Source organism: Lissotriton vulgaris, chromosome 1_2, assembly GCF_964263255.1.
Source record: "Lissotriton vulgaris chromosome 1_2, aLisVul1.2, whole genome shotgun sequence".
NCBI lineage: Eukaryota > Metazoa > Chordata > Amphibia > Caudata > Salamandridae > Lissotriton > Lissotriton vulgaris.
The window spans coordinates 17,852,074-17,874,501 of NC_141686.1; the positions used below are offsets into that span (position 1 = coordinate 17,852,074).

Sequence of the window (22,428 nt, forward strand, 5' to 3'; positions counted from 1 at the left end):
GATGAACACTGCATTGAAGGCTCTTTATATTTCCCCAACTGCCTCTGTCAAGCTAGCCGGCCAGTAGTCTGCTCTATTCTCAATTTTTCGTGGAACATGGCAAGGATGTCCGTGTTCCCCATTACTATTCGCCCTATATATTGACATATTTTTAAATAAACTAAATGATGCTGAGAACATTAAACCAGTTCAAGTTTCGCGTATAAATTATAGGGCTCTCGCATATGCGGATTACATAGTTGTAGTAACTGCAGATATTCAAAGGGCAATTCCAATGATAAAGGATCTAGCAACTCACTTTGGTTCTTTTTCAGGTTACAAGTTGAACATCTCTAAAACTCAAATACTGTATGTTGGCCAGAACCCCCAGGCTCAAATCAGAACTGTGACAGAAGCCACATATTTAGGCATTAAAATTGCACTACCACTATCCACTATACCGGAATTAAATGTGAACACTATGTTGAAAAAAGCCAATTCAACGCTGGAGAGAATAGATCATTTCCATTTATCTTTATTTGGGCGGGCCAATGTTTTAAAAATGTTGGTACTCCCCACGTTTTTATTTATGTTTCGTGCTATACCGCTTGAATTCCATTCTAGCTGCTTTAAACAACTAGAAAGGATGGCAGCAAGAATTTTATGGGGCTATAGGCGTCAGAGACGGGCATATAAAAAGATGGTACTGCCTAAGGACAGGGGGGATGGGGTATACCACACTTCTTGTTTTATTATCTGGCATCAGTACTGCAGTTTATTAATCCTCTGGTGATTGGCGAAAGGGCAGGGATTCTACCGAGTCATTCCCCGTCCATATATGAATTTGCATTAGGGGAGGAATGTCGTGGATGTTTGATTAAAGTGATAGAACCTAGCTACTTTAAAAAAACTAAATTCAAGGTATTGAAGGCAGCCTATATGGCATGGAGATTAATTAAGCGACAGCTAGGAATTAAAAAAATTACTGCATATACGCCTTTTACAGCACCAGGTATTCTTCCCCCAATTTTCTATGACTTTGTAATGAAAAGATGGTGTATGAACGGAATTCGGTATGTGGGCGATGTAATGAGTGATGGTCGTCTTATTACCTTCACTGAACTGCAAGATAAATTCAATTTGCCACAAACTGATTTCTTTAAGTATTTACAGATACAAAGCTATATCAATGCTTTAGCCCCCCATGCGGAATTTCAATTGAAGAGAATTCCATTTATTGACAGCATGTTTAGGAAAACATCGATAGGACAATATTATAAAATCCTTATTTTGTCATGTTCGGATGATATAGAGATATATCAATGTAAATGGTCAACATAACTAGGGAGGGACTTAATTGATATAGAGGAATCAATTCGATTAGCAAATAGAATTTTAATCAAAGGAAGACCACGCTCACAACATTATATGGCTTTATATGATCTTTATTATACGCCTAGTAAGATTTCAAAATGGGGGACAACAGTAGGTAGCACGTGTAGCAGATGTGGAGAATTTGCAGCAGATGCACTACATATGTTTTTCTTGTGCCCAAAATTGGCTAACCTATTTTTTTTATCAAACAATTTTTGGGTGTATTGTTGTGATCAACAGTTACTATAAAGGGGGAGCTGGTATTGATAGGGGTAACGTCAGATATACTTTCCGAAGCTAGGAAAAGCTTCTTGTTCATTTGTATGGAGCTAATACGTGCTTGTATTACTCATGACTGGATTAGTCCTGTTCCTCCGTATTTTGAGGCATGGCCTGCTCGTCTGTTATCTATGTTTAATTTAGAAATGGCTATATATAGGACTAAAGGTCGAAAAAAAGGGCCTTGGGAATGAAGATCTGGGCACCAGTTAAGGACTGAATGCAAAGGGAAATTGCTTGATCATTCATTTTTTTCTGTTTTGTATTTCTTCATAGATGTATTTTCATTTGGCATTTTACTATGTTATTTTCCTTTGTGTAATATTTGTAGTTTTTCTTCTCTGCTCTTCTTGCATCAAATGGGACAAAAAATTCTATAAAAATAATTTAAAAAAAAGAAAATAGGAGTGCTTTTTCTTCTGGTCTCAGGTCCTGACCCTCTTTAGAACAAGCTGAAAATAGACTCGCTCTACGCTCCTTGATGGCGAATGGGTGGAGCTGCCACCAGAGGACACACAACATGAGGTGGCTCAACACGGAGGCACCAGATACAGTAGCTATGAAGACCTGTGATATACAGTTGTTTGCTGCAATAAGTGTTGTTTAAAACCACATCTCTTAGGAAGTGGAAGTCACCTATCTTCACCAACTGCAAACTGCAAAAAATGTTTAGAGGGAACAATTCTCCATGGAATAGGAGAGAAAAAGGTCTGGATGCCTAGAGATGAACAGAAAAAACAGAGCTGACATGAGGGTGCAGGAGTAAGCGAAATATGGCCATAATGACATTATGTGGGGGTAGTACTCTCAACTATGAGAAATGTCCTCAGGGTTCCCCAAATGTCCTTGTAAAAGGTTTCTTTCACAGTTTATGGAAAATGAATGGCAAAGTTCAAACGTAGGTGATGTTCTAATGTTTAATCATATGTTCATGCATCTCGTTGTATTCACAAGTATACATTTCATGATATCATCATGGTTCCATAAATGCACTCAAACTATCCCAATGCATTTCGGCATTTAAATCATGCCTTCTTCTGGGGATATGTTCGTGACGTGCAGAGAAAGTTCTTAGCCGCGGGTGCAACTATTCTCGGCCGGGTTATGACATTATCACGTGTTGTACTGGACACTCTGCCAGCGCTTGAAATCACTTGAATAAGTTCCCGAATCAGTCTGGTGCCTAAGGAATAATCAAAGGTGAGGATTCTGCAGGCAGAAGCATCACTCAGAACGGAAAGGGTACTTACATCATTTGTAACTGCGTCTTTCACATCAAGGTTGGATTATGAGCTCTGCATTTATTGTGTGAGTTATGGTTTGCATGGCTGTTGTGCAACAACTTGAGAATAATCCATAGGAATCCAGACTAAGCCAGGCATGCTGCACTTTACGAACTATAAATAATTCATATGATTGTATACAGCAGCACATAATATATTCACTTGGAAAATCTGCTTCTCTTTTTAAATATATTAGTAAAAAAAATACAAAAAACATTTTTACACAGCTCTTTTTGTATGTTCCATAATTATTTTAGTCTTAAAAACAAACATGGAAACGTTAACCAGTGAACAGCATACATCACACCTATTCCAATGTTATAAAAGAAAACCTCAGAAAACACTGAAGATGCCACTATTGCTACCTCTACTTCTTTTTGGTGCCTTTGTTCAAATAGTATTCGTTCTTGATCCGCTTTTTGTTCCCACTGTACTTTATCCATTTGCTGTGACAGTATTGCAACATTTTTCCGTACTTCTTCTTTCAGCTTTTTGTATTGATCCAGCTGTACAAAGATAATTTAAATATAATTGTAATGATAGTAGTACTAATAATATTTTAATAGAAGCACTTCACACAAAATGTCTCACTCTGGGTGGCCTGGTAATGACGATAACTGGAGTATTAGGCAGCTTGTTTTACCAGAACTAATCATATAGTGTAGGTTAAATTAAAAAGAACCACACAGTGCTGTTATAAAGATAGTTATATTTATAATACAAACTCACTAACACATTTGTATTTCTCCTACCCAGAGATATGAACACAATACACACAATATTTCAAAAGGAAACCAGTAAGTAAGCACCAATACACAGTGGTCTCCAGGGGGAGACAAAACCATCCAAGGATGGATTCTTGAGGAGAAATGCCTGCAAGCACAGGGGACAGAGTCTATGCCACTCTGGAGTGACCAGGAGGAACGGAAGATAGGTGCAGAGCACATGGCCTGCTTCAGGTCATCAAATGCCTTTTGAGAGTTTCCTGTCCACTGAACCTTTTTGGGCATCTTCTTGGATGTCAAGTCACTAAGAGGAGTCACAAGGGACCCTTAGTTCTTAACAGTCAGGCCTAAGAAAGCCCTGACCTGAGTCTGGGTAGTTGGAGGAGCCCATTCCTTGATGGTCTGGATCTTACTCTCCAGTGGTTGAACCTGTCCTCCACCTACAAGGTGGCCCAGGTATACAACTTTACTCCGCCCTATCTGGCACTTAGTGCCTTGATAGTGAGGCCTGCCTTTTGCAGAGCCTCAAGTACTTTCCTCAGGTGGATCAGTTGATCCTCCCAGGTGGAGCTAAAGACAGCTATATTATCTAGATATGCTGCACAAAAGTCACCCAACCCAGTAAGGACTTGGTTCACCAACCTTTGAAAAGTGGCAGGTGTATTCTTCAGACCAAAGGGCATCACCACAAATTGGTAATGACCTCCTGGGGTTGAAAATGCTGTTTTGGCCTTAGACTCCTCAGCTAACCTGATTTGCCAATAGCCAGCTGTCAAATCAAATGTGCTCAAAACCTTGGCAGCAATGAGCTCATCTGCCCTTGGAATTGGGTGTGCATCTGTCCTGGTGACAGCATTGAGTCCTCTGTAATCCACACAGAACCTCATTTCTCTCTTGCCATCTTGTGTGTGAGGTGTGGGGACCAGAACCACTGGGCTAGCCCAGGGGCTCTCTGAAGGCTCAATGACACCTAACTCCAGCATTTTCTGCACCTCTGTCTTTATACAGCCCCTGACGTGGTCAGGTTGCCGGTAAATCTTGCTTTTCACAGGAAGACTGTCACCAGTGTCCACCACATGGGTACACCAGTTAGTCTGACTGGGTGTCAATGAGAACATATGTCTGAATGACTGTAGGACTTGCCTGCAGTCCTTTTGCTGATGGTCAGTGAGGCTGCCACCTAAGGCCACACCATCAACTGACCCATCTTCAGGGTTCTGAGACAACAGGTCTGGGAGAGGGTCACTCTCTTCCTCCTGCCCCTCATCTATAGCCATGAGCAAGCCCATGTCTGCCCTGTAGACATATGCCTTTAGTCTGTTGACATGGAGCAGGGAGTGCCTAGGTCCACCAAGTAGGGAACCTCTCCATTCTTTTCAACAATTGTGTGGGGTCCAGACCATTTGTCTTGGAGTGCTGCTGGGCCACTGGCTCCAGCACCCACACCTTCTGTCCTGGCTGATAATCAAGACAGCCTTTTGGTCCTGCCAGGCTTTTTGGAGTTCCTGGCTAGCCTCAAGGTTTTTAGTGGCTTTCTTCATGTACTCAGCCATCCTGGAGCGGAGACCAAGTACATAGTCCACTATATCTTGATTAGGTTGTTTGAGAGGTAACTCCCATCCTTCCTTCACCAGACATAGGGGTCCCCTTACAGGATGCCCAAACAGAAGCTAAAAAGGGCTGTAGACAACCCCCTTCTGTGGAACCTCTCTGTAAGCAAACAGAAGGCAGGGTAGAAGGATGTCCCATCTTCGCCTAAGCTTCTCAGGTAACCCTTTAATCATACCCTTCATGGTCTTGTTAAACCTTTCAACAAGGCCATTGCATTGTGAATGATAGGGAGTGGTGAACTTGTAGTTAACACCACACTCCTTCCACATGGCTGTTAAGTATCCTGACATGAAGTTTGCACCCCTGTCAGATACTACCTCCCTTGGAAAGCCCACTCTTGAGAATACTCCCAGGAGGGCACTTGCCACAACAGGTGCTGTTGCGGTCCTTAGAGGAATAGCCTCTGGATACCTGGTGGCATGATCCACTACCACCAGTATAAATCTGTGCCCAGATGCTGTGGGAGGATCCATTAGTCCAACAATATCAATTCCCACTCTTTCAAAAGGTACCCCCACCACAGGTAGTGGTATCAGGGGGGCCTTTGTTGTGCCACCTGCTTTGCCACTGGCTTGGCAGGTCACACAGGAGCAACAAAACTCCTTTGTATCTTCAGACATGTGAGGCCAGTGAAAGTGAGGGACAAGCCTATCCCAAGTCTTGTTCTGGCCTAGGTGTCATGCTAAAGGAATATCATGGGCCAAGGTTAGAAGGAAGCCCCAAAATCTCAGAGGTATGACCAACCTCCTGGCTGTACCAGGCTTGGGGTCTCTACCCTCTGAATAAAGGAGCCCATCATCCCAATATACGTTATGGGTACCTTGAGCATTCCCAGCAGCCTCAGCAGCAGCTTGCTGTCTGAGGGGTTCAAGAGAGGGGCAGTCTAACTGTGCCTGCCTCAAGTCTGCCCTTGAAGGTCCCCTTGCCCCAAGAAACTCAACCTGGTCAGGTTCAAGCTCTTCTGGGACAGTTCCTCCAGGGGTCTCACAGTCAGCTTCCTGTGAAGGCTGACCATCACTTGTAGGTCAGTCCTGTACTCCACTTCTTACCATAGTGAGGATTCTAGGTCGTTGCCCAACAAACATTCAACTGGGAGGTCTCCACTTACCACAACCCTTTTTAGGCCAGTTACCCCTCCCAGGAGAAATTAACAACAGCCACACTATGTGTAGTAGTGACATTGCTGGCGTTGGTCACTAGATAATTATCACCTAGTACAATCTGTCCAGGGTCTACAAATGCTGGTGTCACCATGGTGACACTGGCACAGGTGTCCCTATAGGCTTGAGCCACTTTATCATTTATTAAAGGTGTCTGCCTGTACTTGCCCAGGTTACTGGGACTCACAGTAGTGGCCATGGCTATGTCCACATCACAGATCAAGACAGCTTGTGTGGGGATCCTGACTAGGTCAGAACCCACCTCAGTACCCAGGGTTAATCCTACTACACCATTGGCTAGGGAACTACCACTGCTTACTGTACTAGGGAGTGCAGGTGCCTTAGGGGCTGCAGTGGTAGGGGCTGCAGTTTTTCTACAGTCTCTGGTCCAGTGACTAGTGTTCTTACATGTAGAACACCATGGTTTTCTATGGCCATCATTCTTCTTCTTCTTTTTGGAAGTTTGGGACACCCCCTCCGTGGTTTGTTGGGGCCCTGTAGAAGACTTCTGGTCTTTTGGTTTCTGCTCCCCACCCTTCTGGTCTGCTTTCTTCTGATCACCCCCTGGTTTGTCTGCTTAACCCTGGTTCTAACCCATTTGTCTGCCTTCTTTCCCAATTCTTGGGAGAGGTCAGATCTGAGTCAACCAGGTATTGATGCAACTGCTGGTTCTGACAATTATTTAGAATCTGCTCTCTCATTAAAAGATTGTACAATCCTGTATAGTCAGTGACTTTACTTCCCAGTAACCAGCCCTCCAGAGCCTTAGTGGCACAATCAACAAAATCAGTCCAGTCCGGAGTCTGTGTCTTCTGGGTATCTCTGAACAACAACCTATATTGTTCAGTGGTTAAGCCAAACCCATCAATCAGAACACTCTTCAGGACAGAGTATTTGTTAGCATGCCCATCACTAACTGTGAGGAGCTTATCTCTTCCTTTTTCTGAAAAGGAGAGCCAAAAGATTGCTGCCCACTGACTTTGGGGTACCTGCTGTACTTTGCAGGCCCTCTCCAAAGCGTCATCCACTTGTGGATGTCATCCCCTTCTTTGTAGGGGGGCACAATCTTGCTTGGTTCTTTTTCTCATAGGACCTATCTTTATCCTTAGGGATATTGCTGCCACCAGTGGGTTCTAACCCACTCTATCTATGCTCTCTAGCACGAGCAAGCTTCTCTTTGGCCAGGGCAACATAAAGTTCCTGTCTTTGAATCCTAAGTGCAGCTTCTTTCATTTTGGCCTCATGTTCTCTCCTCTGAGGGGAAGTCATCCCCCTCTGAGTAGGGACTCTAGGGCCATTAGAGTGCTGGGAGTCACTTGAGTGATTCCTGTTCCTCCAACACCCCTGGTTAACTCTACTTGGAGGCCTGAATGGGGATGGTCTCTAAGGTGACTTAGGTTAGCCTGGCTAAGCCTCCTGACTATGACCTGGCTATACCTTACTCCATCAGACACTTCCCCAACCTGATCTGAATCATTATCATCATCATGGTTACTACTGTCCTCATCCTCAATGAGGACATGGGGATCCCTAGCATCTTCTGTTGGAGTCAGGACCTCTTCCTTATCCCCTGTAGGAGCTGGCTCAGAGGTTTTTAGAGCCTCAGACTGTTCCAAGAGCTCTAGGAGTTGCAGAGTGGTAGGGTTGGACCCTTGTTTCAGCTTCCTTGTTGAACACAAATTTCTCAACTCCTGAAAGGTGAGAAAAGCAAATCTGGATGTGCCTGGGGTTGGTCACCCTCCACAGTTGGAATCCCACTAGTTCCTTCTGTGCCAGCCATTTGCTCTAGTGAGGTGGATATGTTGCAATCTACCTACTATATGTGTTCTCCTACTAAACCCTGTCTAGTAGTTGTAGTCAGGGTGTGCTAAGCCCTATCCTCTACAACACTAAGTTCAGTAGAACTTAAATATACTATCTTGTTTTTTATATGTACCTATAGGTACCTGTATGATCTTTCACAAGGTATTGGCAAAGATTACAATGTTAAAACAACAGCAAGCTCAAATCCCAACCGCTGCCCACCAATGTGAGAAGTTGGCCTGATATAGGATGTTCACTAGTTCTAGTGACCACCTTGTATCAGTCCAAACAACCCTTATGGTGATTGGTTGTAAGTCAACCTTATAGACCAGGTATCCTAGTGGTAGCGTGGACAAAGCAGTCCTCTCTAAACTCTTTTGGCATGTGAAGCCAGCTGTATTACCATATGTAACCCCCTTGAACACCAAGTGAAAGGACACCACACAGGATATATATTCAAAATATATATGTATTTATTACTACAAATAGTCCCCCGAACTCTTTATGAGCACAGAAGCAAACACGTTAAAACAATTCAAAAGATAAGTATACAAAAGTGGCACAAATATGGATAGGCCCGGGTGGCCCCTAAAACCATATACTAAAGAAGTGGTATAAGTACCATGAGTCGAAAGGAAGTAAGGCCTAGGGCCTTGGGAATCACTGGGGCTATGCTGTACTAACGCAAGTTAGGAACTAGGAGGCCCACAGGAACTGGTTTGCAGTGCGCAAAGTTAGAAGCGGTTCACATTGAAATCAATGGCGGTGTAAAAGTTTAAAAGGTGAAGGTAGGAAGTCTTCGGGTCAGTCTAGAACTTAACCCTTTGGAATCTGGACACTAGGAGTGTTAAACTACTCGGGGGCATCGGAGTGCCAGTGTCACCTCACCCACAGGAAGCGGGTGCAGTGGAGCCAAAGTGTCGGGATTCTACAGGAGTTCAGATGGAGCCTTGGAGTGTTGATGCTGCAGGCAACCTGATGTGAAGAGTTACGGTGGATCCAAGGGTGGATCTGAAGTGGTGAAAACCTGAAAGCAGAGGGGACAATGTTCACAGTCACTAGCCAGTGACCGGCGTGGAACCAGGAAGGAACCAGGCGTTGTCGGGTGCCAACAGGTGATGCCTCTTCAGCAGCGTGGACTAGGCGACGATGACGACGACCAGGAGTCACTCACGAGCTGTCCCACGTAGGCTCTAGTTGATGGCGGTGTCAGCTTCTTGATCGGAGCAAACAGGCCTTGGCTAATGCAAGCCACGCAGGAAACAGAGAAGGCTTCTTACTGTAACCAGCAAGGTCAGAGGGGTTGCTGCTTTTGGGAGCAGCAAGGGCCAGTCTGGAGCAACCAGACCAGCGGTGGAAAGTTGTCGTTTGGTCGCCAAAATGGCCACTAGTCAACGGACTAGTAACCGGGAAGGCGCATCGAGTGGAACAAAGCAAAAGGGCCCCACGCGGATCTCTTGAGCGGTGGAGGGCTGGTCCTTGGAGCAAATGTAGCTCGGTGGTGGGGCTTCTCAAGACCCCAAGCACAGCGGTGAGGGTGCCTCAGGTGCTGCGCAGTCAGCTTCTCGTGGACTTTTCAAGAGGTCCGGTCCCACGTCTCAGGTCGCCTCCACTCGTCTCAGCTTTGCAGGGACTGTGGATCAGGCTGTTAGATGTCTGGGAGTCAGGTTCTTGTCAGGCTCTGGGATCCGGTTACGGCAGGAGGCGGCGGCAAAGCAGTCGATCGCTGGATGGTGCCTGTATTTACAGGGTGGCCACTCCTTGGCCACAAGGGAGATTCTTCAGTCTTCTGAGCAGCAGAACGTCGAAGGTCCAGCGTTTATTCTTATGTAGTCGAATTTCAGGGTAATCTGCCGTCTTGGGACTCAGCTCCTACTTTTAAACTAATTCTAGGGGCTGGACTACCTACTAGGTCCCTCCTATGGGTGGGACCAGGAAGGGGGGTGGTTACACCCCCTTTCCTTTGTCCAGTTTCGCGCCAGAGCTGGGGCTGGAGTGCCCCAACACCGGTTTGAACTGGCCTATGCACGGGGACATTTTGTGTGCTCCGGGCATGTCTGATTCTATTCAGCCCTACCTAACCAGATACACAAAATCCTGTCTGGGGTGGTGTTAGCACCTCCCAAGGCAGGAAACCCTTTGTCCAAACCTCCCTTGCTGGAAGGACTCTCAGCAGCAGGAGGTCAGACTTGTGTCTGTGGTGGCAGCATCCATTTTGTGATGCTGAGGCTCTGTTTAACTTTAACCGGGGTTCTGGTTCTGTACATGTCGTGTCCCTCTAGAAGGAATATATGATGAAATCCCGTAAATAAAAATCCCGCATACCATGACTCCGCAATACTATCACTCCTCAAACTTTTACCCCGCATATAACTTTACCACGCATGCCTTTACAACGCAAGTGTGGTGAAGTTATATGCGGGGTAAACTTAGTAAATGTACTTACTATATATATATATATATATATATATATATATATATATATATATATATAACTAACGTTGTTAGTCCAAATTCCCTGCTAACCGGCGATCTATTTGCGGTGCGTTTTCTAACGGCAGGACCACGCCGTTAACTATTTGCAAAAAACGTCTGGCGACCAGAAAAGACGGGTCGCACTCACCAAAGGTACTCGTTTTCGTAAAGTTTCCTTTTTATTCCGTTTTCATTTCATTATGAAATGAAAACGGAATAAAAAGGAAACTTTACGAAAACGAGTACCTTTGGTGAGTGCGACCCGTCTTTTCAGGTCTCCAGAAGTTTTTTGCAAATATATGTATATATATATATATATATATATATTATCCAGCAGATGACTCCCTTTCCCTCCGTAAGGCGCTGCTTTGTCCTGGTCGCGTTACTCCTGCGGTCGAGTCAGACCGCTGCAATTTCAACAGGTTTTCCCCGCTGAGGGGGAGAGTGGAGTCGCAGAAGAAAACAGACCGCAAACAGCTTATTCGTGCAAGTTTTCCTGATTTAATTCATAAATCCATCTGGGGTTTCAAAACAATATAGCAACCAACGCGTTTCGACACATATATACACATATATACATATCTATATACCTAATAATGCATATGTATATAAATATATATATATTTTTTTACAAATACTTTATATATATATATATATATATATATATATATATATATATATATATATATATGTATATATATAAAAAAAAATATATCAATGCTCCAAACTGCACCTTCACTTTGCACTCCCGGACGGGTGCCCGAACGCGGCGGTGCCTGCCGCGAATAAATCACGCTGCCAATTCCGTCAATTACGAACAGAAATACGGGCACTCAGGAAGCATACATCGAAAATGGTTTATTTCAGCAAAGGTATGAAAAACAGACGCGTTTCGGATTGCTCCTTCGTCAGTGACGAAGGAGCAATCCGAAACGCGTCTGTTTTTCATACCTTCTGTTCGTAATTGACGGAATTGGCAGCGTGAATATATAAATATATATATATTTATATATTTTTTAAATTACTCTTTTCACTCTAAAATCTAATTCCACCCTGCTCCCTTAAAATACCCTTGTACCCCAAAACCCAAACCTACCCATAAACCCTAAATTACCCCTGTACCCCAAAACCCAAACATACCCATAAACCCTAAATTACCCCTTTACGCCAAAACCCAAACCTAGCCCTGAACCCTAAAAATGCCCCTGTACCCCAAAACCCAAACCTAGCCCTGAGCCCTAAAAATACCCCTGTACCCCAAAACCCAAACCTACCCATAAACCCTAAATCACCCCTGTACCCCAAAACCCAAAACCCAGGCCTGAACCCTAAAATACCCCTATACCCCGAAAACCCAAACCTATCCCTAAACCCTAAAAATACCCCTGAATCCCATAACCCAAAACCCACCTGAACCCTAATAAAACCCCCTACACCCCAAAACGTAAACGTACCCCATTAACCCTAAAAATACCCAAGCACCCCCAAAACCAACCCTATAATCTAAAAATAACATACACTAAAAATACACTGTGCAACCCTTAAAACCCTTTAATACCCCTGAACCCCTAAAACAGTGGTCCCCAAACTTTTTTAGGCGGGGGCCACATCAACTTTTCTTTCTGTGACGAGGGGCCGGGGTCAGTCTTATAACAGGAAATGATATGGGCCGCCGCGAAAGTGACAACCAATTTCATTGACATTTTTTGCAGCTGCCCTTCGCTTGGCCTTGGCGCCACCTGTTGCAAAAAGTAAAAGTAATAGAACAGGCACTGTAATAGAAAGTCTTCTCGTGTTTATTTTAACTACCACAGATACTCCTTGATATAGATCGGATTCGGATGTGTTTGGTACTCTTTTGTAACATGCACACGTCACTTTTGTCTTGTAACACACTGACCATTTGCTACCTCTTGTTCGCTTACGATACTTGCACAAATGCCACCACTGCCCAAGTAACGTTTGTTCTTGTGTCCTCCATTTATTGCAGTATTATAACTAGTCTAGTCCACTTGTACTTTGTACCCAGCATTGCGCGATACTTGCACAAATGCCACCACTGCCCAAGTAACGTTTGTTCTTGTGTCCTCCATTTATTGCAGTATTATAACTAGTCTAGTCCACTTGTACTTTGTACCCAGCATTGCGCACTACATGAAAAACGCACATTAATTACACAAGTCTCCATGGACCCCCAGCTAATCACACCTTTGCCTCGGGGAAAGTCTGCGCTACATGAAAAACGCACATTAATTACACAAGTCTCCATGGACCCTCCCCCCCCCCCTCCCAGCCAGCTAATCACACCTTTGCTTCTTGTAAAGTCCGCGCTATATAAACCCCCCCAGCCTCCATGGACCTCTTTCGTTCACTGCTGCCTCACACTGGTCACACTCACCGGCTCACAGTGCTCACAATTTCACAAGGCTTCCGCGCCGCTCCCGGTCTCCGCGCCTGACACTGGCACATTAATTACACAAGTCTCCATGGACCCTCCCCTCCCCCTCCCAGCCAGCGAATCACACCTTTGCTTCTGTAAAAGTCTGCGCTATATAAACAAGTCTCCATTGACCCTCAAATTTGCATTAAGGTTACTAATGTGCAGTGCCTGGACGAGGAAGGAAAGCAATTTAAAATATTTGTACACTCACAATGTAAAGTTCAATTATTACACAAAAGATTGCAGCTCCTACCACCATTCACTCAGCCTTTCTCTCTGGGATGAGCACAAACATTCTGGGGTGAAGGGGGGTGGGGGTCGGGGGCATTGTGATGGTATTACAAATTGTACCAGTGCTATGTTTGCATCAAATGTTCTTTTTTTAATCTGAAAACAAGAGAAGAGCTTCCTGCATGAACTCACAGTGCTCACAATTTCACAAGGCTTTCCGCCGCTCCCGGTCTCCGCGCCTGACACCGGCACATTAATTACACATTAATTACACTCCATGGACCCTCCCCTCCCCCCTCCCAGCCAGCTAATCACACCTTTGCTTCTGTAAAAGTCCGCGCTACATAAACAAGTCTCCATGGACCCTCCCCCCGCCCCTCCCTCCCAGTCGGCTAATCACACCTTTGCTTCTGTTAATGACCGCGCTATATAAACCCCCCCAGCCTCCATGGACCTCTCATTGGTTCACTTCTGCCCGCTCCACCCGTGGTCACACTCACCGGCTCACAGTGCTCACAATTTCTCAAGGCTTCCGCGCCGCTCCCGGTCTCCGCGCCTGATACCAGACTCTTCGCGCCCAACCGCCACGCACAGATACGCGTGACGCAAGACGCGCGCGTACGCCGTCCAGTCAAGTACTCGCAGGCAGGCAGCTTCAGCTTCGATCTGCGCATGTGCCCGAGTACAGAACGTAAAAATAACACTGAATAACCCTGTGGATCTGGAAGCACCAGGAGGGCCACTTGAATTCATTAGACGGGCCGGATTTGGCCCGCGGGCCGTAGTTTGGGGACCCCTGCACTACACTATTACCCTCAGGTCTGTATGGAGACGAAAACTTGACTTGGACCCCCATCGAAATCATGGCATCCTTGTACGCCTTAGAGGCGAAAACCGGACCCTGATCCGAATGGAAGGTACCACAGGCAAAAATCCCTACAAAGACACGCAAATCTCTTATGACAGTCTGTGAATCAGCGCTGCGATGGGGCCAGACCCACACAAAGCGTGTGCATGAATCAACTGCTACTAAGATGTACTTAAACGCAGTATCAGAAGAAAAAGGACCGCAGTGATCTAAATAAACGCAACCTAGCGGCTTATTAGACATGTACAACTGTGTCTGTGGCAGACGCGCAGCAGTCGAAGGCTTGATCTGCTGGCAAATGTCACATTGAAGGACATAATCGCGCGTCTGTTTGTACAGTCCCCGCCACCAGAAACGTTGTTATAACTGTGAAACAGCGGCCGAGACGGTCGCATGCGCAGACGCCACACCTTCATGTGCCGCTGTAATCAATGTATTCCTGCGGACAGAGTTAGGAATCAACCGATCCCCGACTCCAGGAAGTTTCACATAAGGAACCTTATCGGGACTTAAGTGGTATGTGTACTTCGAAGGGAAACCTGTAGGACATATACCTCCCTTCTCAGTGGCAGCCACCGCCGCCAAGATGTCATCATCTATCTTACTTTTGGACCCTGTAACTGCTGCAACTAAATATGTAGATACCGCTGATTTTGCTGCTTCATCAGCAAGCGAGTTACCCACAGCGTGAACTCCAACACGCTGGTGGCCAAGAGTATGAATTACTAACACAAGTGGCAACCGCTCTTTGAGCTCAGCCACTCGAACCCAGATCATTTAATGTTTTTTTGTGCTACCTTTGGAATCGCAAAAGTCATTTTGCATCCAAAAGAACAAGTTCTCATTGTAAGACTGGACACAGTAATATGAATCACTCACAATAAGAATCGTCACACTAGGATCCGCATACTCCAATGCAAGCAAAAGAGCCCGAAGTTCTGCTAATTGTGCAGTGCAGTCCCCTAGAGTCTGCGTATGCACGACTCTGGACTTGAACTCATCGTTCTCCATGGCACTGACCACAATGGCGCATGCGGAAACGTAGGCATGTTTAGAGCCATGCGCAAAATGCGCCGAACCATCAGTGTAAATGATGCAATGGAAATCCTCCAAAGGCCACATAGCTAAAGGAGCTGGATGAACGAATTCATACTGTAAATACTCCTGCGACCGCAATGAGGCGTCGGAAATAAACGTGACATCCGAGGACGTCAAGGAAGCAGCCCATTGTATCCACCGAGGGTGCAAAGCTTTCAAATTCGGTACACTGGCTTTCATAACTGCCTCCAAGGCAGGACACGGGGTAACAACCAACATGCGCTTTTCCTGTGACAGAGCACGTTCCTTAAGAATCGCCATCTGCACAGCCGTCAAAACTTTCTCCACAGTGGAAAATCGCATTTCAGCGGAAGTGTACAAGTGTGACTTGTAAGCAATAGATACTGTGTCTCCTTCATTAAACGTAAGGTACGTGAAACCCACCGTCCCGGGGATTATTCTTATTACCAGGTTGGTGTGGTTGTCACAAGTCAGTAAAAATTTAGAAGCGAGCAGATCAGCCTGCAAAGATTGCAGAATAACTGATGCTCAGGCAGCCAGCATGATTTGGAAAAAGTTGGTTGTATCAAAGCATACAAAGGCTAGATACGCTGGGCATATTCCGCAATGTATGTCCTCCCGAAATTTAAAAAACCCAGTAAAGACTGTAATTTTTTCAGAGTTGACGGAGCGCGCAGTTGTGCGCATTTCTCCAGGAAGTGAGGAGCCAAACCTCTACCTTCATCATTGAGCTCATAGCCCAAGAACAACACTGTATATTCTGCAACGTGCGATTTAGCAAAATTGAATCTGTAACCCATGTCTGCAAAGCTACAAATTAAGCGGTCAACGCAACACAGATGCTCCCAAAGTTCGTCGCCAGTGAGATAAATGTCACCCGCATACGAGCATGCATCCGGGTCCACTCTCTCTAGAAGAGAGACAATGCGGGCAGTAAAAATCCCAGGACTATTCTTATAGCCCATTGGCAAACGTCGAAACTGTTTTTGCACACCGCAGCAAGTAAAGGAGGTCCATTGGGAACTTAGACCATCCAATCGATGTGTATAAAAACCGTTGGAAATGTCAAGCGTGGTCTTAAAACGCTTACGCACAAGACTGTCCACAAAAGCAGAGCTGTGAGTATTCTGTACTGCACATGTACGGCAATGCGAGTTTAAATGCCGGTAATCCAACACCAAACGATATGAACCGTCAGGCTTGGTCACAGTAAAAAGAGGGTTATTCATAGGTGACACATGTTTCAATTACACCTTGATATTCCAATTGTTTAAGGATTGCCCCGACGGAAGCTTTTGCTTCACGTCGAAAGGGATATTGTGGTTGAGGCTGCGGCTGAGACCGTAAGGGAATCTCGTGGCTTGGGGAAAATTTATCCCAACCACAATGTGTACAGTACAGAGCCTTAGCCCACTCTTCTGCAAAATTCAGAGCATGCTCCTTCGAGACTGTGTGCGCGAAACTGGGGAGGATCACCTCCTCCCTCATGGAGCTGCGAGAACAAAAGGTGGGGCCAGTCAGCCTTCGAAAGCAAAATGTCATACGTAGGCGAAAGATTTTCCCAAAATACCCCTTTTATGGTACGTTGTATGTCACCTTCAATAAGCAGGACTATTTCATAAAGTCTGTCAGGGGGAGCAACTCTAGTATCAGCTGATTCAATCACAACATAACGATCAGTCGCTGTCACCTTCAGTAGTGGACGCAGGGCCTACCGCACCATGGTAATCTCCGCCGCGCTGTCCAGCGAGGTCAGAGCCAATGTCAGATTCCGAAGCCGCGTTCTCACTATCTGTGGCATATTTCGCTGTTAAGGCGGCGACTCTCTTCTTTTGAAACTGCGGTCTTTTCGGCGTAGAGCCGTCCTGTTTTCCTGCACCTTCTTTCGGGCAGGGCTGATCACGTCCTTGCTGGCCACCCCGACCCCTTCCGCCTCCTCCTCCATCGGTCGCTGAGGCCGATAAGTCCTGAAAGGAACGAGGAGAGCGTTGATCAGAAACCTGAAATCGATCAGGTGTTTTAATCGTCACGCGATCGCGCAAGTCATAGACACGTTCTGTAGGCGCAGGCAATGGAGACGCAGGACGTGACTCCTGTTTCTGTTGCTGTTGCTTTCCCTGTTTCTGTTTTTTAGGCCAATTTTGTTTTTTTGACTTGGGCTGACTGTCCGTTTCAGACTTCTGCCCTTGGGATTGCGTTTTCTCTTTAGTTGAAAAAGGATTCAGTCCCCTACTATTGCGACCCACGGTTTTATAAGCCGCCACAATAATCCTTGCTAACTGACGGGGTTTCTCGGCATCGGGAAGTACCACCAAAGCATTGGCCACCTGAAAGTTCACTGCATCCCCCTTGACATTAGCAAGAATGAGATCGCAAACCACATCAAAGGTGCCACACTGGCGCATACCCAATTCAACCGCAGCCTCAGGTCCGTGGTCATCTTGAACACGCTTAAGGACCGTAGGCAGGACAGCCATAGATGGAGTGCTGTAACACCTCGCATAGACCGCCGAAATGTTTTACCCCAGGATTCACTGATTTCAGGGGCCAAGTCTTTGGGCAAACTAATCGTCATAATCCTGTGTTTTTCACCAGGAGACGTATTAGGAAATACCGCTTCCAGCTGGTCAAACTTCTCGGCAAGCCAGAAAGAAAAATCATCCTTATCCTTATTGCCCATCACAGCGTTGACCATCACGGGACGGAGCTTCAAACCACCCAGTCCAGCCGAAAGCGCCGCACCCCCCAGGGGCCCACCCGGAAGGTTGCGGGTTATGTACTGCACCAAAGCTCGAATAACGCTAATGGAAACAACATGTAGTCGTCTTAACTCTGCTACGTTACATGCACCGTGCAGAGGATGAGGTGTAAATCCAGCCAAAACAGGCCAACTAGCGCCTGGAATGGACAAAGGACCTAACCTCGGAGCGGTTAAAGTTTGGGGGAGGGCGCCATCAAACCAAACTCTATGCTGCCAAACATCAATAGGTACTTCCTGTGCCCTGTACGGCGTATATTCATTTGGTACAGGAGAGGGAGTGTAAGTGTGGAACACACCCGAAGTGCCGTCCACAGCCGGAAATGTCACCCACGAATAAAAGATTTCGTATGGGTAAGCTGTCTCCGCACTCACCACCAGTATCACAGCCATGCCATCAATTGGTACATTGTACTGCTGCAAATGATTGCGCACCGCAATGCGACTATGCTGCGGAATGTCCACGGCAGCCATGACAGCACAGAAATGTAGAAGGACAAAGTAAACTTTGTAGCACAACTGGGTAGTAATTCAAGGAAACCGTTTCAGAAAGATTCAAGCTTGAAAAGACCTGTTTCATAAACAGGTAGGTTTTTTCCGACACCACCGTTTTCCGGAAACGACAGTGAAGGGGTTAAGGATTGAATGACTTACTACTCAAGTGTCATGTTATAAGACCACCAACTTATGGGCTCCATGTAGCAGGGATTCCATTCTTCTATAGAACTGTGCATAGAGATTTGGAACCTCAGTGAATTAGGATGATCCAAAACTCACCTCAGTACCCAAAATACCCTTACCGAGCTAGCTACAGTGTCTCATTGGTCATACCAAACTCCCAATGTTTAGACAAACCAGAACATGATGTTTGAAAACCTCAGGTCACGTGGAACACACAGACACTCTTTCGTTATATAATCATTTCAAACCAGAACATGGAGTACATGAGGACTTGTGCATATTTTAAATGTTTATTTACTAATGCAGTGTTCTCAAACGCTGTATCTTAGATAATACAAGCGAACATATTATAAGAAGCAAAGTTATCAGTATAGTTACTAGTTAATAAAATGCAAAATGGGACAACATGCTAAAACAGTGGTCCCCAAACTTTTTTAGGCGGGGGCCACATCAACTTTTCTTTCTGTGACGAGGGGCCGGGGTCAGTCTTATAACAGGAAATGATATGGGCCGCCGCGAAAGTGACAACCAATTTCATTGACATTTTTTGCAGCTGCCCTTCGCTTGGCCTTGGCGCCACCTGTTGCAAAAAGTAAAAGTAATAGAACAGGCACTGTAATAGAAAGTCTTCTCGTGTTTATTTTAACTACCACAGATACTCCTTGATATAGATCGGATTCGGATGTGTTTGGTACTCTTTTGTAACATGCACACGTCACTTTTGTCTTGTAACACACTGACCATTTGCTACCTCTTGTTCGCTTACGATACTTGCACAAATGCCACCACTGCCCAAGTAACGTTTGTTCTTGTGTCCTCCATTTATTGCAGTATTATAACTAGTCTAGTCCACTTGTACTTTGTACCCAGCATTGCGCGATACTTGCACAAATGCCACCACTGCCCAAGTAACGTTTGTTCTTGTGTCCTCCATTTATTGCAGTATTATAACTAGTCTAGTCCACTTGTACTTTGTACCCAGCATTGCGCACTACATGAAAAACGCACATTAATTACACAAGTCTCCATGGACCCCCAGCTAATCACACCTTTGCCTCTGGGAAAGTCTGCGCTACATGAAAAACGCACATTAATTACACAAGTCTCCATGGACCCTCCCCCCCCCTCCCAGCCAGCTAATCACACCTTTGCTTCTTGTAAAGTCCGCGCTATATAAACCCCCCCAGCCTCCATGGACCTCTTTCGTTCACTGCTGCCTCACACTGGTCACACTCACCGGCTCACAGTGCTCACAATTTCACAAGGCTTCCGCGCCGCTCCCGGTCTCCGCGCCTGACACTGGCACATTAATTACACAAGTCTCCATGGACCCTCCCCTCCCCCTCCCAGCCAGCGAATCACACCTTTGCTTCTGTAAAAGTCTGCGCTATATAAACAAGTCTCCATTGACCCTCAAATTTGCATTAAGGTTACTAATGTGCAGTGCCTGGACGAGGAAGGAAAGCAATTTAAAATATTTGTACACTCACAATGTAAAGTTCAATTATTACACAAAAGATTGCAGCTCCTACCACCATTCACTCAGCCTTTCTCTCTGGGATGAGCACAAACATTCTGGGGTGAAGGGGGGTGGGGGTCGGGGGCATTGTGATGGTATTACAAATTGTACCAGTGCTATGTTTGCATCAAATGTTCTTTTTTTTATCTGAAAACAAGAGAAGAGCTTCCTGCATGAACTCACAGTGCTCACAATTTCACAAGGCTTTCCGCCGCTCCCGGTCTCCGCGCCTGACACCGGCACATTAATTACACATTAATTACACTCCATGGACCCTCCCCTCCCCCCTCCCAGCCAGCTAATCACACCTTTGCTTCTGTAAAAGTCCGCGCTACATAAACAAGTCTCCATGGACCCTCCCCCCACCCCTCCCTCCCAGTCGGCTAATCACACCTTTGCTTCTGTTAATGACCGCGCTATATAAACCCCCCCAGCCTCCATGGACCTCTCATTGGTTCACTTCTGCCCGCTCCACCCGTGGTCACACTCACCGGCTCACAGTGCTCACAATTTCTCAAGGCTTCCGCGCCGCTCCCGGTCTCCGCGCCTGAAACCAGACTCTTCGCGCCCAACCGCCACGCACAGATACGCGTGACGCAAGACGCGCGCGTACGCCGTCCAGTCAAGTACTCGCAGGCAGGCAGCTTCAGCTTCGATCTGCGCATGTGCCCGAGTACAGAACGTAAAAATAACACTGAATAACCCTGTGGATCTGGAAGCACCAGGAGGGCCACTTGAATTCATTAGACGGGCCGGATTTGGCCCGCGGGCCGTAGTTTGGGGACCCCTGTGCTAAAATGTTGAAATGAACAGGAGTTAACAACACCTAATTCTCACCCTCCCTAACTAGCATATTATATTATATCTAAGAAGGTCTCTTTGGGCTTTAGCAGGGCGACCCCACACCTCAATCTCTCAGGGGCAGAGGATCACATCATCTTCCACCAGCTCTCTGCATGCGAAGCACCATCAAGTGTGTTTCTGTGTTCTCAGCAAAGCAATATAAAACGCGCCTAAAGCCAGATTTGGCAGCAGCTGCCTTTATGTTATGTCTAAGAAAGTGCGAAGATCAGACTTTACAATAACACCGTGTTTACTTATCCTTCAAGGCTTCAGCACTCACTGTACAGACATTGTATACTAAGCAATGTTATCAGAGCAATAACATATTATTCTCGTATAAATCACAACGCTCTTGTAGGCTGAAAGCTAAAGCAACAATTATGTGTCGTGTGCAGAAGCAGCAAAAGGTAAAATGGCGTTTAAACATTTAATAAGCTCATACTAACTTAACACGGTATATAGGTAAGCAGTAACTATATGACAATATTCATGTATTCCATCGTTGTAGATTTCTAAAAGCTCTTCTCAGTGTTTAAGGGACTGCATTCCCCACAATGCTTTACGACTGTCCTCATTCTTTCGCTGGTTCCCCATGTCGATTTCGGTACAACTTCCCCATTTACACTGTGCGCGAGTGCAAACTTGCATCAAAAGGAAAAGTTCCATAACTCAAGCACAGTTTCCAAAGGTGAGTTCCACTACCACCACGTTTTTCTGCAGTCTCCGGCCAGCTTTAATTTAGATGTTTGAAGTCACGAAGTGCATCGGAAAGATTCCTATGGCAAATCCTGGCTGTTTTCATAGTTCAATTCCCACTTTGGCCGAGAAAAATTGGCCATGATTAGCTGCAGCGGAGGTAACAAACTAGAGGGCGTTAATTGGCAAAATGAGACCTCAAATCCCAGCGTGCATTTAAAAATGAACTGCCACCAAAGGAGGAGCACTGAAAGCCCCGCAGGGGAGATGCGGTAGCCACTAATCACCTCCGCTGACACAGCCTCTGAGGAGATGCAAACAGCGGCATACCATGGTGGAACGTCTACCTTAGTACTCTAAACAAGGAAGCAAAAAGTAACAACGCCTTTGAAGGATGGCATAACGCTTTCCAGGCAACAACATGGAGAGGTACACCCACACTTAAAAAATTACTAGAAAGTATCCTAAAAAACAAAGTTACCAAGAACTAAGGATGCAACAATTCATAACAATAATTGGACCAAAACTAACCAAACAAACAAATAAAATGTTCGAGCTTGTACAAAGGCAAGTCATCCTACAACTAGAGGCTTAGAATACCTATCCAAAATTGCAAAAAGCATCCTTTATATGTAATGTGAACA

The 22,428-nt window shown here is 45.6% G+C and overlaps 1 protein-coding gene across 1 annotated transcript in view; it reads right to left on the reverse strand.

Moving 5' to 3' along the window:
• SMC1B (structural maintenance of chromosomes 1B) overlaps positions 1-22,428 on the reverse strand; it is a 2,420,665-nt gene that overhangs the window by 1,762,928 nt on the left and 635,309 nt on the right. The window contains exon 7 of the mRNA XM_086952745.1: positions 3,281-3,421. Coding sequence (XP_086808871.1) covers positions 3,281-3,421 — 141 coding nt within the window. The remainder of the gene's footprint in view (positions 1-3,280; positions 3,422-22,428) is intronic.